Below are 17392 nucleotides of genomic sequence, written 5' to 3' on the forward strand. Positions count from 1 at the left end.
CAACCAACCAAAACAAAAACATTTTTGAGAGAGAACTACGGTGGATTTGATCCCTTAATCGGGTACGTAGGCAAGGAACAAAATTCCTTCAATTCAACTAAAATAAAAATCCAAAAACATTCTTCTCCCTCCAATTCTTCACTTAGAACATTCTTAGGTTTAATAAACACTTTCAAAATAGCATTTAAAAATAAAGCGCGCGCGTAGAAATTAAAGACGGTTCCTATAGGTTACTATAGTCGTTATGGGTGCCTAACACCTTCCCGTAGCGAAAACAACTCCCGGACCTCGATTCTCAAGGGTTTTGCTTACTTTTTCCCTTCCCAAGAAAAAATAAGATATCACCGGTTTAAAAGGTTCAAACGTAATCAATGTTTGACACCCGAAAACCAAGATAAAACAATGAGGGTACATCTCATGTCAAAGAAACTAGAATTGACATAGGTGTCAGAAAGTTTGAAGTCTTTGAAATGAGTGAAAATGAAACCATTGATGAGATGTATGCTAGATTTACTACAATAGTAAATGAAATGAGATCTCTTGGAAAGGCATATTCTACTCATGATAGAATCAGAAAAATATTAAGATGTCTTCCAAGTGTGTGGAGACCTATGGTCACTGCAATCACTCAGGCCAAAGATTTGAAATCTATGAACCTGGAAGATCTCATTGGATCACTGAGAGCTCATGAAGTGGTACTTCAAGGAGACAAACCAGTGAAGAAGGTTAAAACACTTGCTTTAAAAGCATCTCAGCAAACCCCATCAGTTGCTGATGATGAGGTACAAGAACCACAAGAATTAGATGAAGTTCATGAAGAAGAAGCTGAAGATGAACTTGCACTAATCTCCAAAAGAATTCAAAGAATGATGTTGAGAAGAAATCAGATCAGAAAGAAGTTTCCAAACACCAACAATAGCACCAGAACTGAAGCTGACAAAAGCCAAGTCACTTGTTATGGCTGCAACAAAACTGGACACTACAAGAGTGAATGTCCTGACATCAAGAAGGTGCAATGGAAACCTCCCTTCAAGAAGAAAGCAATGATCACTTGGGATGACTTAGAAGAGTCAGAACCTCAAGAAGATGAAGAAGCCAACATGGGATTGATGGCTCAGTCAGATGATGAAGAAGAGGTAATTGTCTATAAAACTGATTCTTTTTATAAAGATCTTGAAAGTAAAATAGATAGTCTCTTATATGACTCAAACTTCTTAACTAATAGATGTCATTCTTTAATCAAGGAACTTTCTGAAATAAAAGCAGAAAAAGAAACACTTCAAAACAAATATGATGAATCTAGAAAAACCATACAGATTTTGCAAGATTCCCATTTTAAAATGTCAGAAAAACAAAAAGAGTTAAACAAGAAACAAAAAGGCATTATTTCTATACCTTCTGAGATGAAAAAGGAAAACACACTTTTGAAAAAGGAAGTTGAAACTTTGAAAAATGATCTTACAGGTTTTATAAAATCTACAGAAACATTTCAAAATATCTTAGGATCTCAAAATGAAAGTGCTAAAAAATCTGGCTTAGGCTTTAAGGATCCACACAAAATCATTGAAAGTTTTGTACCTAAAACTAAACCAAGAACTAAATGTTATTTTTGTGATAGGTATGGACATGATGAAAAAATATGCCATGTTAAGAAAAAACTTATCAAAGAAAATAAAATTAATCTTAGTTCAGAACGTTCTCATCTCAATAGATCAGAAAGTTCACAAAAGGCTGAGAAAGCTAAGAAGTCATGCTCCTACTGTAACAAATCTGATCACACAAGACAGAATGTTACAATAAGGAAGGATCTCTTAGAAGAACTAACCCTCAAGGACCCAACATTACATGGGTACCTAAAATTTTTATCTTGTCAAATGTAGGTCCTGCCTCAGGGTGCTAGAACAAAGCCATGGTACTTGGATAGTGGTTGTTCTAGGCACATGACAGGTGACAGGAACTGTTTCCTGACCTTTGAAAAGAAGGATGGAGGACTGGTGACATTTGGAAACAATGACAAAGGTAAGATCAGAGGTAAAGGTACTATAGGTAAACCTAACTCTGCTAAGATAGAAAATGTTCAGTATGTAGAAGGTTTAAAACACAATCTACTTAGCATAAGTCAATTGTGTGATAGTGGATTTGAAGTGATCTTTAAACCTAACATATGTGAAATAAGACAAACCTCCTCTAACAAACTGTTTTTCTCTGGATCAAGAAGAAAGAACTTGTATGTCTTAGAACTAAATGATATGCCTGCAGAATCCTGTTTCATGTCTCTTGAAAAGGACAAATGGATTTGGCACAAAAGGGCTGGTCATATAAGCATGAAAACCATTGCTAAACTTTCTCAACTTGATCTAGTTAGAGGTTTGCCTAAGATTAGCTTTGACAAGGATAAGATCTGTGAAGCATGTGTCAAAGGTAAACAAGTGAAAAGTAGTTTTAAAACCATTGAGTTTGTCTCAACTCAGAAACCTTTAGAACTTCTTCACATTGATCTATTTGGTCCAGTTCAAACTGCTAGTCTAACAGGCAAAAGATATGGGTTTGTTATTGTTGATGATTTTTCCAGATTTACATGGGTGCTGTTTTTAAAACACAAAGATGAATCTTTTGAAGCATTTCAACACTTTTGTAAAAGAGTTCAAAATGAAAAAAGTTCTAATATCATTACAGTAAGGAGTGATCATGGAGGAGAATTTGAAAATGCATCTTTCAAAACATTCTTTGATGAAAATGGTATTAAACATAATTTTTCTTGTGCAAGAACTCCACAACAAAATGGAGTTGTTGAAAGAAAAAATAGGACTTTGCAAGAAATGGCTAGAACAATGTTAAATGAATCAAATGTTGAAGATTATTTTTGGGCAGAAGCCATTAACACATCTTGCTACATTTTGAATAGAGTTTCAATAAGAAAAGTTCTTAATAAAACTCCATATGAACTCTGGAAAAACATTAAACCTAGCATATCTTATTTTCACATATTTGGCTGTTATTGCTACATTCTGAACAATAAAGAAAAATTGGGTAAGTTTGATCCTAAATCAGATAAAGCTATCTTTTTAGGATACTCTACAACTTCTAAAGGTTATAGAGTGTACAATCTAAAAACCCAGACAGTTGAAATTAGTATGCATGTCATATTTGATGAATATGATGAACATTCTCAACCAAAAGAAAGTGAAGACACAGAAGTGCCAACACTTCAGAATGTTCCCAGTCAGAACATTGACACTTCAGTTGAGAAAGAAGATGATCAGAATGTTCAGGATCAAACCTTCCAAAGTCCACCAAGAAGTTGGAGAATGGTAGGAGACCATCCTGTAGATCAAATCATTGGAAGCACAACTGATGGTATAAGAACCAGATTGTCCTTTCAAGATACCAACATGGCAATGATCTCTCAAATGGAACCCAAGTCAATCAATGAAGCTATTATTGATGATTCCTGGATTGAGGCCATGAAGGAGGAACTTTCTCAGTTTGAAAGGAACAAAGTTTGAAACCTGGTTCCAAATAATCAAGAGAAAACCATCATTGGAACAAGATGGGTTTTCAGAAACAAGCTTGATGAAAATGGTAAGGTTGTCAGAAACAAAGCAAGGTTAGTTGCTCAAGGTTACAACCAACAAGAAGGTATTGACTATGATGAGACCTTTGCACCAGTGGCAAGGTTAGAAGCCATCAAAATTCTCCTTGCATATGCTGCACATAAAAGCATTAAACTTTTTCAAATGGATGTTAAAAGTGCATTTTTAAATGGTTTTCTAAATGAGGAAGTTTATGTAAGTCAACCTCCTGGTTTCATAAGTAACGAAAAACCAGATCATGTTTTCAAACTCACTAAAGCACTCTATGGTCTTAAACAAGCTCCTAGAGCTTGGTATGACAGACTTAGCACATTTTTAATTGAAAATGGTTTTTCAAGAGGAAAAATTGATACCACACTTTTTAGAAAAACACATGACTCTGACTTACTTATTGTTCAAGTTTATGTGGATGATATTATTTTTGGTGCCACCAAAATGAAAATGTGTGAAGAATTTTCCAACCTTATGCAAAGTGAATTTGAGATGAGCATGATGGGTGAACTTGGTTTCTTCCTTGGTTTACAAATCAAACAACATCCAAATGGAATTTTCATAAGTCAAGAAAAGTATGTCAAAGACATTCTTAAGAAATATAAAATGAATGAGGCAAAAATCATGGTCACCCCTATGCATCCATCTTCAAGTTTAGATAAGGATGAGAGTGGAAAATCTATTTCTGAAAAAGAATATCGAGGCATGATAGGCTCATTATTATATTTGACTGCTAGCAGACCTGACATTATGTTTGCAGTAGGTTTATGTGCTAGATTTCAAACTTGTGCAAAAGAATCCCATTTAACTGCAGTTAAAAGGATTTTTAGATATCTAGTAGGTACTACTGATCTTGGCCTTTGGTATAGAAAAGGTTCTAGTTTTGATCTTGTAGCATATTGTGATGCTGACTATGCTGGAGACAAAGTTGAGAGGAAAAGTACAAGTGGCTCATGTCAATTCTTGGGACAAGCATTGATTGGATGGTCTTGCAGAAAGCAAAACACCATTGCACTTTCCACAACTGAAGCTGAGTATGTATCTGCAGCTAGTTGTTGCTCTCAAATTTTATGGGTAAGAAATCAGTTGGAAGACTACTCATTAAGGTACACAAGTGTTCCTATTTTCTGTGATAATACAAGTGCAATTAATCTTTCTAAGAACCCTATTCAGCATTCTAGGTCTAAACATATTGAAATAAAGCATCATTTCATTAGAGACCATGTTCAGAAAAAGAATATTGCATTAAGCTTTGTTGATACTGAAAATCAACTAGCTGACATTTTCACAAAACCCCTTGTTGAGGATAAATTCAATTTTCTTAAAGAAAAATTGTCAATCATAAAAAATCCCAATAAAGATTGATTACAGATCACTAAGGGCCTTAGACTAAACCCCTTGATGTCATCTGATGCAAATCAGATAGATCTATCATAATCAGAACATTCATCAGAATGTTCCTGAGTTCAGAATGTTCCTGAGCTCAGAATGTTCTTGAGTTCAGAATGTTCATCAGGTCAGAATGTTCATATGATCAGAATGTTCATCCTAACATTCATTCAAACAACATTCACAAGTTTGTTCATCTGGGTTTCATCCTTTCAGGATGTCCACAAAACTCAGTTATGTTCAAAATTTGATTTCTGGGTCAACTATCTCATGCGTGAGATTTTGTGTTGACTTTATCCAAAAATCCTTCTATAATCTCAAGCATTTAATGTTTGGTTATAAGAAGATGAGTTTAAGGTTTAACCACCATGTAAAACCTGAACTATCAAATCAACCAATCCCTTCCATTTCCCACAAACGGCTACTTTTCTCTCTCTCTCTTCTGACCGTTACTTTTCTGCAGTTTCCTCCTTCCCAATGCAAACTGCTATCATTTTCTCTCCCTTTCTCTTTCCCTTCTGCACGATTGGTCTATATAATCAGTAACCACTTCTGATTATTCTACAACCATCTCAATCCAAACTTCCTTCTTCTCAACTCACAAAAATTTATAAACCCTCTGTTTTTCTCTCTCTCTCGCTTACGAAGAAAATGGCAAGAACAAAAACCACTTCAAAACTCTCTGATAATGAAGTTCCACAAGTGGAACGTTCTCAATCACCACCACCAAACGTCGCTGCTGGTCAATCCTCTGATCAACAACCACTAAGTGAAACCCCTGTTCACACTGTTCTTCCAGATGTTGTCTATCCTGCTTTTGATCCACCCAAATCCTCAAAATCAAAAGCCTCTAAGAAACCCATCACCAAACCCAGACCTATCCCTACTAGAAGATCATCTTGGATGAAGCATTCATCAAAGGAACCTAAGGTCTCACATGTGAATCTTGTCTCTGACGAAGAGAAGAAGACAGATTCAAGTGATGATGAAAGAGAGGAAGATTCTGAAGAGGATCCAGAAGAAGAAATGGAAATTTCTGAAAAAGAAGAAAAATTGGAAGAAGACTCTGAGCAAACTCTCTCTGAAATAATAAAATCCATGAGAGTACACTCAAAGAAAGGAAAGAAAGTTGCCACTCCCTCTCCATCAAAAGGAAGTTCATCATCTCAGGAAGATGATGATGAGAATGATGAGGAAGAGTCTGAAGAAAAGACTCCTGAAGAAGAGGAGAAAATTTCTCCTAAAAAGCATGGCAAAGGAAAAGACATTGCTAGAGTTGCTGCTGTTCTAAAAGCTCAGAGAGCAGAAAAGATTGCTCTCAGACCAATAAGCAGAACAAAGTATTTTGAGTTTGAAAGCTTGGAGACAAAAGGATGGAACCTGAAGAAGTTCACTGATCCACAAGGCTGGACTAACTTTGTGTCTCTACAAGAACACACATATGAAGGTTTGGTCAGAGAGTTCTACACCAACCTGGTTGTGAAGCAGAAGAAAAAGGAAAATGAGAACTTTCTCATCTCTTCTGTAAAAGGAGTTCAGATCACTATCACTCAAGATTTCCTCTCTAAAGCTTTGAAAATTCCTAATGAAGGTAACAAATTGTTTTCTTGCTCATGGTATAATGATGTTAGGGTTAACCGTAATCAACTCATAGTCAAATACACCAAAGAAAACCGCACTTTTAACTCCACAAATCTAGAAGATATTCCAAAAATCCTTCATAATATGGTTAGGCACACCTTAGTCCCTAAGTGTGGATCTGTTGATGTTGTTTCTGATATGGATCTATGCATCATCTACCACCTCATGACCAAAACCAAATTGAACCTCTGTTTCATCATCATTCAACATATGATAGATTCCTGCTTGGCCATGAAACAAACTGTTGCTGGGTTACCTTATGGGATGCACTTAACCCCCATCTTTCAGAAAGCAAAGGTGCCTCTTGAAGGAGAAAACCGAAAGCTTGATTTCATGAAATTCACATCCAAAACACTAGGTCAGCTACGCATCACCACCTCAAACATGCCATCTTTCACAAACTCTGGCACTTCTGGATCTACTAAGAGATCTACTGCTCAGAAGGTTCAGACAACTAGGAAGAAAAGAAAGGTAGAAGAAATCAAAGATGAACCTCCTAAGAATGCAGAAGTCAGACCTCCCTCTCCACCAGCTTTGGAGGTGTTTTCTCAAGTTTCTCAACTTGCAAAGGAGATTGTTCAAGAAGGAAGCTCTCAGTTCAAGGCCTTGATTGGTGAATCAATGATTGAAGATGATGCTCAGAAGGATGATGATGCATCTCTTCAAAGGGAAGCTGAGAATGTTAAGCAAGCAACTGAGATTCATGAAGGTATATCTCAGATGGCTGGTAAGGAAAACTCTGTTGATCCAAATCAAAGAGTTGAAGAAAATACTGAGAAGACAGCTCAGAATGTTGATGAAGATACTCAGGAAGTGGCAGAAATTTTAGCTTCAAACATGTCCATGGAGGAAGATGTTCAAGTTGAACAAATGGAGTTCACAACTGGGTTTGATCTCAACATTGAAGATGTCAACACTGACTTCAACAATGAAGTGTTCCAAGATGGTCAGGACACCACTCAACATGTTCAGGAACCAGCTGCAGGTCAGAATGTTGAAATCTCTGAAGCTCAGAATGTTGAAATTCCTGCTGAAGATGTTCCAGTCAGTCAGAATGTTCAAGTCTCTGCTGGTTTGAATGCATCAAATGAGCCTCTTCTTGCTCAAGTTAGCCAGCTGTCAGCAGACCCAGTTCCTATGGCCTCAGGATCTTTGCCCTCTGCTGAGGTACAGCTCATGGCTCAAACTGGTCAGAATGTTAACCTCTCATCCTCCACAATGGGATCTGTTGCTGGTACAAGCAACTTTTTGGTTTCTAACCTTCCAACTCCAGACACCATTCCCTCATACACTCCACCACCACCACCAATGAAAACTTCCACCACAAGCAAGCTTCCTAATATGGCTGCTCTTTTTGACTCCCTCAATACCTTTGTGTCTGCCAACAAAGAGAAGGCTGAAGCTTCTGATGCTGTTCCACCTGCTGCACCTGCCAAGCCTTCAAGGGCTGAGAAGTTAGCCTCAAGGGCACTCAGGGTCTCCACCAAGACACACAAAATTGTCTGTGCTTTGGCTGATTGGACTGTCAAAGTCCATGCTCCTGGTCTGGCCATTGATCCACCAGTTTTTGATGATCCATCTGTGTTTGAGTCTGAACCATCCTCTGATTCTGGGGATTCTACTCCCTGAATCTTTCTGTATTGTCCTCCCTATCCTTTTTGCAGATGACTAAAGGGGGAGAAGCTTTAGGATTTAAGTCTTAAGTTTTTCTTAGTTTTAGGCCCTAAGTAGGTCTAGTGATCACTAGTTATTGGAGTTAGAAACTTCACTTTTTGCTTGATCACATGCTTTGAATTTCTTTTTGTTTTTGAACCATATATTCATGTAATTGTACTTCATGCTTTACATTAATGAATGATATTGAGTTTGGTTCAAATCTGCATAATTTTTATTTTATGCAATGTATTATGAAATTAAGGGGGAGCTTTTTAAAGTTCTTAAAAACTCTGCATAATGGATTATAAAAATGAGGGGGAGCATTAAAATAAATTTTCAAGCTCTGTTATTCTTCATATATATAATCAAAATCCTTAATCCTAAATCATAGGTTTATCATCTTCAAAAAGGGGGAGATTGTTGAGGCAAAATCCCTAATTAATTTTAAAGATAATAAACCAATATGATTAAAGAATTAATGGACTTTGATTAATTCCTTGGTATTTAACTTGTGCTCTTGAGTGTTTTACTAAGACAGGAACAAGGTTTAAATCATACCAAGAATAAAGAAATCAAAGGACATTTGAATTCAAGATCTAACACTGAGGTCAGAAAGTTAGATCAGAATGTTGCTCAGAGATCAGAATGTTCGCACAAGAGATCAGAAGGTTGCTTTTATACAAGCCCAGAATCTCAAGAACATGGATCAAGGTCATGCAAGGCACATGTGACATAAATAAATGTCAAGAGAAGTACTTTTGCATGGATCAATCAAGCAATAAAGGCATATACAAGGTTTATGTCAAAAAGGATACTTTATGTTCATTTAAGACTATGAACATTAAAGTCCTAGGAATATTCCACAAGGGAATATCATCCTAGATGTTATATTTACTGCTCTTCATTGTGTTTCACTATTAGGATTTGATTACATCAAATGGTAGTCTTACAAATCATCCTAAGTGAAACAAATGGAACATTCTGATGATCAGAATGTTCAGCTCAGCACAGGCCTACTTTATGAACAGTACAGTAGGTGAAAAGCAAAAGCAAAAGCAAAGCAAATCTATCTTGCTCAATCAGAGATAGACACATATGAGAGTTGGTACAGAACAAGGACCACACAATCTCTCAAAGCCTGTGTATGAAGATGCAGAATCCCACTATATCCTCCTGCACCAAGTTCCAAGGCAGATCTGGCAACTGAACTTTCTGAAGTATGAAGAAAAGTCCATACTTTGGTTATTGCCCAGAAATTCATATGAAAAGCATATGACACGCCCAGAACTTCATATATTCATTCATATATGATGAACCCAGATGAAGAACATGATGAACCCAGATGAAGATCATCATGAACGCAACAACATTCTGAAGTTCATCAGAGATCAGAATGTTTGCCCAGAATTTCAAGTAAAAGCTTGTGGGACCCAGGACACATGGCATAACACCATTGGACACCCCACAACGGCTATTTGAGCCCAAGGACTCTATAAATACAGTTCAAAGGCTCAGCATTACTTGCACCATTGCAAAGCATACAAGAAAACAACTTTGATTTTGTTTGAAGCTCTTGCAAACTGAAATTGATCAATCTCTAAGGCTTTCATTACTTAGTGCAAATCAATACTCTTTGTTATCTCTAAGATAACTCCTCTCTCTTCTTCCTCCTCTGTTTGATTCACAAACATTCAACTTCCATACAAATTGTAACTAAGTCTCATCTAGCTTTAGGGGTACTAAAGTATTAGTTTGAGCAAAGGTTGTAAAAGTCTAAGTGGGTAACTTAGAAAGAAGGTGCAAGCCTGCTGAGGCTTAGAGAATACAGGATTGTAATTGTTCAGGTGAACAAAGATTGTAAGGTGCAGGACTTGAGAGGTTATCTCAAGCATCATAGTGGAAACTCTCACAAGATTGTGAGGAGAGGACTAGCCCACATTGGGTGAACCTCTATAAATCTCTGTGTATTCTTTCTTTCTTCCTTATACTCTTTAATTTCAGTATACACAACACACACCAACACATTTACTTTATTAATCAGTTTCTGTGTATGAACTTCAGAACGTTCTGAGTTCAGAAAGTTAACTTAACCATTCCAAGTAAACTACTTGAGAATAACTTTTAAGTTTCAGGAAAATTTTTAAAGGGTCACAATTCAAACCCCCCCTTTCTTGTGACTATTTTATCTACTTCATATTGAACCTCTACCATTATAGACACTTGAGTCCTCTCAGACAAACAACTTAATTAAGCGCTTATAGCATAAAGATTTTATCAGTATAAGTGCTTATGTTCAAGCTACTTCTATAACAAAAAGTAGAATGAAGCCAAACTATTTTTCATAAGCTATCTTGGAGAGCTTACGGAAATAAGCTAAAAATAAATTATGAAATGCTATATGTTGTTTCCATAAACTCTCTCAAACAGTCTCACAAGTGCTTTTGTCAGTAGATAAGCTCAAATAAGCCAATCGAAATAGGCCATTATGAGTAAACATATAAAACAAATTGGTGTATTAGTTTAGCAGCGACACATCACTCGGAAGACCCATATTGCTAATGTTAACTATGTGAATGAAACCAACCCCTTTTTGTCTATAAACCAAGGAACCAGAACATATAGAAAATTTCACCATACATATTGTATACTTGGTAGAAGAAAGATCCACAACCGAAAAATAATCAGCTCTAGGATTGAAGGATTGGCTTACACTTTGAAGCCTGATCACAATATGAAAATTACTCTGCAATACGGGAACACTACCATGAGATAAAACAGCCCAAGCATAGTCTGCATTTTCCGATGATTTCATCCAACACCTAGCAGGCACAACCTTACTATGTACACTCACACAAAGCAAAACATGAATCCATGGCACCATATCATCTTGTATAAAAAATACATGGATGTGCATTCTAATTAGCAAGCTTGTAAGAGGACCCCAAGAGAAATTAGTTTTCAGTGGCATTTTAACAAACACATTGTGTGCTTCACATGAGGACATATAATTGTTGGATGCATCAATTGCACATGTTCCATACCCAAAATAACCACCAGCACTAAGCATATGAATCACAATAGGACACAGAGAAGTTGGAATAAGAAGTGAACCAGTAGCAACTCTTGCACAGTTTGTTTTCCACAAGATGGTAATAGTTTGAGGATGAATTTCTTTGTCAAAGTGAGACAGGGTTTGTGACATTACCTCTTGTTCAAATAGTAAGGAATCGCGAGGGTTGCTTACTTTGGGTATTGCCGCCGGTGTGTCGAATGATCCTGGGTCATATGGGAAGTTATGTATGGTTAACGCATGAGTGGTGAAATAGTGAGTCGCATCATGTAGAAGTGGTATAATTACGACATCGTCTTCCAGTTTCTTTTGATCCGTAGCTTGCACATTAATTACGTATGAAATTGGATTGTTCGACGATTCTGAAATTTGTGTGACTTGTACCTTTTGAAGTTGTTCCGTTGAGGGATGCAAAACCGTCGGTACCAAAAGAACATCCGCCGTCTCCGTCGTTATCGTCAAACCAACATAATCTTCTCCGGTGATAGAATGTCGCTCAATTGGTTCAACGACAGAAAAGTTTTTGTTCAAAGTTGGTAGAGAATCCTTCGCCAATTCAGATGCATCGATCTCTTCTTGCAACAAATTGATCATTCTTGTATAAGATTGCTTGATTTCTCGCGACAATTCCGCCGTGCGGAGATTAATTTCTCTTGACGATTCAACAACAGGGAATATGTAATTGGAATGTAATGGTTGTTGTACAGTTTCCTGACACGAGTTCATCACACCACGGGAAGAGCTACTTATTTCCTTGGATGAGTTCTCAACACCATGGGAAGAGACTGGTGGTAAACCCTGTCGCTGCAATAATGTGTCCAATACAGCAAAAATTCGATCGAATGTCTTATTGCGGCGTTCCTCCATTTCTGCATATTCAGCATCAGTCATCAATCTATGCTCTGCCATGGTGAAAATGAAAGCACCAATGTAATGGTACTAAAATTGATATAAAAATCTCAATTAATTGATAATGTGAACACACAAAGAGAGAGTATAATTGCAGTAAATAAAATTGCAGGAAAATAAGCATAGTAAAATGAGAGAAGAGGTTAGAAGAAGAATGTTGACATCACACATATTCCATGCCTTTTTCTCTTGGCTTTCTCTTATTTATAAGAGTCCACATTCACATTTCCTATAATGCCCCTTTCAACTCTTTGACTCATTACAAATTACATACTCTATTAAGAATTCTTCCACTTGGTGTGGCATCGAAAAACGACATTGGTGCTCGAATAAAGCTCAAATGCATTTGACTGAAGAGCATTGTGGAGGTCTTGTATCCAGCTATCGCAGCAAGAACTGCTCTGCCAAGGGTGGCAAACGAACTTCCAATTGCCAAAGAAACATAGACAACCATAAGAGTAAGATTTCCAATATCAGGTTCTGCAGTTGCCGACACAGGAGTTGCCAAAGCCATCCAATAATTGCTTGCAATCTGTAAACCCACAGTGAGTATCTGTGAAAGCAATAAACAAGGTACAATAGCTCCTCCATAAGCGGTTGTGATGTATTTCAAGAACACTTTAAACTCAACTCTACCCTTTTCTCGTTCTTCCTCTTGAACAAGTTGTCCTTTCCCGTCAGGTGTGCCGTGTAACTTTCCTTTTTTATCATCTATGTTTTCAACTTCTTGCTCAAGTTCAGAATCACTTGATAAAACTGTGTCTTCGTCCGTAATACTCGATTTTTTAAATGTATTCCTTCTCTCTAAGGACTTAACTGAAGACAACGCTGCTCTATGTGCGCCTACAAGCTCCATAAAATCTGTTCCCGATGTAAGAATGTCTTTGTATTTTCCTGATTGTGTTATTCTTCCTTCTTTCATGACCTAAATGGATTGTAAGAAAGATAATAGTGTTAATAAAACAGTAAGATATAATGTTTGAAACTTTTGAATTCATGTGCACGATGAAATATTTGAATCACTCACAAGTATCAGATCAGCATCAGGTAAGAACTCTACTTGATGTGTTATATATATCACTGTTTTTGTTTTCAAAAGGCCAAGCAAACACTCCTGAAACAGTACAGAAGTTAATTGTAGAGTTCGATAAAACCTTGCCATCTAATGCACAACAAAACTAGTGTATTTCTATTGGAACATTGACGTATATTATATATCACAGGAATAAGAACAATCCAAATCTTTGATGTTATAACGGTATCCATGTGCATAATATGCTATTGGAATTTATATAGACAATACGCTAAGAAATAAACTTCCACGAAAGTTTTTGTCACAAAATAGAAGAGCATGAGCAGCACTAAAGGGATTGTCAAGAAGATTAAAACAGATTGTACTGATATTAGCAAAGATCAAAACAGAATACCTTAAAGAGATGGGATCCTGTCTGAGCATCAACTGCACTAAAGGGATCGTCGAGCAGATAAATATCAGCATCTTGGTAAAGAGCACGAGCGATTTGTACTCTCTGTTTCTGTCCACCACTCAAATTGATTCCCTTCTCTCCAATAATGGTCTGATCACCAAATGGTAAAACCTCGAGGTCTTTCTTCAATGAACATGCTTCTATAACCTTCTCATACTTTTCCTTATCCATCTCTCTACCAAACAGTATATTCTCTTCTATCTTGCCACTCTGTATCCATGGCGATTGAGCAACATAAGCCTTTGTTCCACAGACCTTCAAGTTCCCAGATATCTTTGGTATCTCACCAATTATACATGAAAGTAAACTCGACTTGCCTGATCCAACCGTACCACAAACAGCAACCCTCATTCCATGAAAAACTCTAAGATTTATGTTTTTCAATGTTGTATTGGCAGAAGAAAATTCCCAAGAGAAATTTCCATCTACTATTTCAATTGCTATATCAGAACTACCTCGTGGAAGCTTCTCCGCTACATCGGCCTGCAAATCATCTAAGCGAAGAAATGCAACAATCCTTCCTAGAGAAACCTTGGTTTGTGCAATCATTGAAATTGTGTCAGGAAGACTATAGATAGGAGTTTGAAGAATTTTAAACGTTGCAAGAGCAGATAAGATCTTTCCTGATTCAAGCGGAATGTCTATAAGAACACAAGCACCAAAAGTAACCACAGCAACAATCGTCGGGGCATTAAAGAAGACAAATCTAATAATTGCTGTACCACCAAGAAATTTCTTTAGCCATGTCTCCTCTAACTTCCTAATCTGAATAATATTCGATAAGAATTTCCTCTCCCATGCTTGAAGTTTAAGAATCCTCATGTTCATTAGAATCTCAGACGTCGCCTTCATTCTTTTATCTTTGAATTCCATTAACTTACCTTGAAACTTCTCTTGCAGTGATGCCATGGGATGGTTTAGCAGCATCACAACTACGGTGGCGGCAAAAGCAGCTACTGAAGCAACCCCTACACTTCTATGAAGTATAAACAAAGCCAAAGAGACTTGCAGAACAGCCACCCATGGATCATGCATGTACGAACAAAATTCACCTATCCTTCCAGCATCAACGGTCATTAAGTTGATGATTTCGCCGCTGCTGTGTCCCTCTTTCGTTTTCGATTGACATGAAAGGGTCAAACCTTTAGCATAGATCATTGATACCAACATTGATTGCATCCTAACACCAACCTGTTGGAACTTAAACATCCATTGCCTCTGCATAAGACACTCGACAAGTTGCCGCTACAAATGTCATTGCCAAAATATAGCCTTCATTTTTAACCTTGTTTTCATCATTAAGGTATTGAACAAGATTGTCTATGAGGTAGGGTCCTACATAAGTAGCACATGTGTACACCAATGCAAAAAAGCCAGATAGAAGAATCCCTTGCCATGTCGAGAAGAACAACACCTTGGCGAGGTTGATAGTGGTCACATTCCTAACATTACCACACTTTAACTCAAGCTCATTTCTAAAGGTTGAAAAAGTTCCACTGGCACTGTCTTTCGTAGAAAGCAATGGAAGGTCTTCATGGTCTAAAGTCTTTTTACTGCCTAAGGTTATTAGTGGTGTCATCCATGAGAATGTAAGAATGCTAAAAAATCCAGCATTTGAATAACTTGTTGAAATTTCATTTCTTAGTGTCTTTATGGAATCAGAATTGTTGTTGCTTACACTAGCTTCACCATTCAAAAGGGACTCTTCAAGAGGGGCAAGTTTGGTCATATTGTAAACAGAAAATCCAACATGACAAAGAAAGAGACCTGTAATAGAGAAACCTTTATCAAAAACCATATATATTTTGAGGCTAAAATTTCCCCAAACACATTAAATAAAAATGTTTGAGGGCCCAACTTTTAATCAAATTTGAAATTATGAACTTAATTATGCCAATAAATCCTAAAATTTGAGGGCTTCCATAGTATTTAAGAGCCCAAATTCATGTCTAAACCAATTTTTAAAGGCCTAAATTCCTGCATATACCAATTTCTTAGGCATAGTTTGGAGGGGAGGGTTTACATGAATTCTTCAAATTTAATATATGTTGTTATATTATTTTTAAAATTAAGAATATAGTAATCATATGCATTAATTTATCATTATCTAAAAACCTACTCTTTTAATTTTTTTTGAAAGATTTCGCCATTTTTCGTTATATTTTCCACCCCTAGAAGCCTTCCCTTCCCCTCCCCTCCAAACTCGCAAACAAAGCCTATGAAACATGGGAAACTCACTTCCTATACACTGGCCTATCAAACATGTAAATAAACTCTTATACAAAGCAACTATTTTAGTATCCAAATCCAAAACTGTGATAATCTCTTTGAACCATCATGTTGATAAGGAAAAGTACTTACCTTGAAAAAATGTAGTCACCTTGGAAGGAGAAAATAATGGCTGGAAAATTATCGTTGACTTGTTGACTTTGCTCTAAAGAGAGAGTTGTGTTCTGTGAGCACAACTGAGTGAGTGATGGAGGGAAAGTTAGAAAACATGATAAGAAAAGTCATATAAAAAAAACGGGAAAATTGTATTGATGTTGATTTCAAATGCAACGCTTTTCTGCCATAGTTCAAGTGCTTCACGCCTTATATTTTTCTTTTTAGCATTTTATAGATTCCGCTTGTCGAGATACTATTTTTTTTTCTTGTGGTGGCCGGGGTTCAAACCCCATGCCTTGCATATTTTATGCATTTTCCATACGAGCTAAATAAACGAGATACTATTTGACACTAAACGAGAGCTTCTCTCAAGTCAAAAATTCAAACTTTAATTCACCAATTGTGAGTGAGAGTCTATCCCGTTCCACTAAACATACCTTCATGTAGTTTAAGAGTTAAATACGGTTATGATTATTTAAAAAATTTATTCAACTTTTAGTCCTCCAAAACTTTTACATTATCATTTTTAATCATTCCTTTAAATAAAACTCATAGGTAAAATTTATATTTTTCAATAAAATTTTGCAGATAAATTTAAAATATTATAAGAATATCTATAAAAAAAATTAGAACTTTTAACAAAACATGAATTAAATATGAATTATTATATTTTTTTGCGGTTAAAAGTTCGTATTTAATTTATGTTTTGCTAAAAAATTATAATTTTTTCTGGAAGTCACTTTTACAATATTTTACATATTTTTGCAAAATTTCATTAAAAAAAATACAAAAATTGATTTAAAAATAGGGATTAAAAGGTAATGATTGAAAAAATTTATAGGGACTAAAAATTGAACGAAAATTTTAGAAGGACTAAAACAAAAAGTTGATATATTTATAGAAACCAAAACATATTTAACATTAGTTTAATATACGAGTTTATTTTGCATGATCATAAAACCAAATACAAATGTTTTGATACACCCAAAAGATTTTTTTTCTTCTTCTAATAATACGAAGAAAAAAAAATTGATTTTACTTATTGTTGATCTTGAGCATTTGTCCTGTGACTATGGTTCGTAATCCTACCAAGAATGTCACGTACATAAGTCCCAAAATAATAATTATTTTTCATTTTAAACATAATATTACTTCTTTTTACAATTATATAATATATTATTGTTTAATATTATTGTTGTTTTTATTTCAAGTTATATTTGTATATTTCTCAAAATAAAACCATAGATATAGTACTCCCCTTCGTTCTTTTT

General features: G+C 36.0%; 3 protein-coding genes across 4 annotated transcripts; 2 read left to right on the forward strand and 1 right to left on the reverse strand.

Moving 5' to 3' along the window:
- Positions 1–470: 470 nt before the first annotated feature.
- Positions 471–3506, forward strand: LOC146938523 (uncharacterized). Its single transcript, XM_085749645.1, has 3 exons — positions 471–1136; positions 1881–2582; positions 3036–3506. The coding sequence occupies exons 1-3, from the start codon at positions 471–473 to the stop codon at positions 3504–3506; spliced, it is 1839 nt and encodes a 612-aa protein (XP_085605771.1).
- A 2118-nt stretch (positions 3507–5624) lies between these two features.
- Positions 5625–8489, forward strand: LOC146938524 (uncharacterized). The gene has a single exon (XM_085749646.1). The coding sequence runs from the start codon at positions 5625–5627 to the stop codon at positions 8241–8243; it is 2619 nt and encodes an 872-aa protein (XP_085605772.1). The 3' UTR covers positions 8244–8489.
- A 2388-nt stretch (positions 8490–10877) lies between these two features.
- LOC146938525 (ABC transporter C family member 3-like) lies at positions 10878–16325 on the reverse strand. Of its 2 annotated transcripts, XM_085752449.1 has the most exons (4): positions 16098–16325; positions 13677–15503; positions 13277–13363; positions 10878–13174 (listed from the first exon to the last, which is right to left on the reverse strand). In XM_085752449.1, exons 2-4 carry the CDS (start codon positions 14958–14960, stop codon positions 12509–12511), a joined length of 2037 nt encoding a protein of 678 aa, XP_085608575.1. In that variant the 5' UTR covers positions 14961–15503; positions 16098–16325; the 3' UTR covers positions 10878–12508. The 2 variants fall into 2 exon arrangements, with proteins under 2 accessions (XP_085608575.1, XP_085608576.1); XM_085752450.1 differs by lacking the exon at positions 13277–13363 and having other exon boundaries at positions 16098–16260.
- Between the last annotated feature and the right edge of the window lie 1067 nt (positions 16326–17392).

The sequence above is a fragment of the Medicago sativa genome, chromosome 3 (assembly GCF_051527215.1).
Source record: "Medicago sativa cultivar Bolivia chromosome 3, Bolivia_mono, whole genome shotgun sequence".
NCBI lineage: Eukaryota > Viridiplantae > Streptophyta > Magnoliopsida > Fabales > Fabaceae > Medicago > Medicago sativa.

Bases quoted from the DNA above. Each gene is read 5' to 3' on its own strand.
- LOC146938523 (XM_085749645.1), top strand. From the start codon at position 471: ATGAGTGAAAATGAAACCATTGATGAGATGTATGCTAGATTTACTACA. The intron at 1,137-1,880 runs GTAATTGTCTAT...TGTCAAATGTAG, and splicing joins AGTCAGATGATGAAGAAGAG to GTCCTGCCTCAGGGTGCTAG. The intron at 2,583-3,035 runs GTGCTGTTTTTA...AAATTGGGTAAG, and splicing joins ATTTTTCCAGATTTACATGG to TTTGATCCTAAATCAGATAA.
- LOC146938524 (XM_085749646.1), top strand. From the start codon at position 5,625: ATGGCAAGAACAAAAACCACTTCAAAACTCTCTGATAATGAAGTTCCA.
- LOC146938525 (XM_085752449.1), bottom strand. From the start codon at position 14,960: ATGCAGAGGCAATGGATGTTTAAGTTCCAACAGGTTGGTGTTAGGATG. The intron at 13,364-13,676 runs GTATTCTGTTTT...GTACTGTTTCAG, and splicing joins CAGGATCCCATCTCTTTAAG to GAGTGTTTGCTTGGCCTTTT. The intron at 13,175-13,276 runs GTGAGTGATTCA...CAATCCATTTAG, and splicing joins CTGATGCTGATCTGATACTT to GTCATGAAAGAAGGAAGAAT.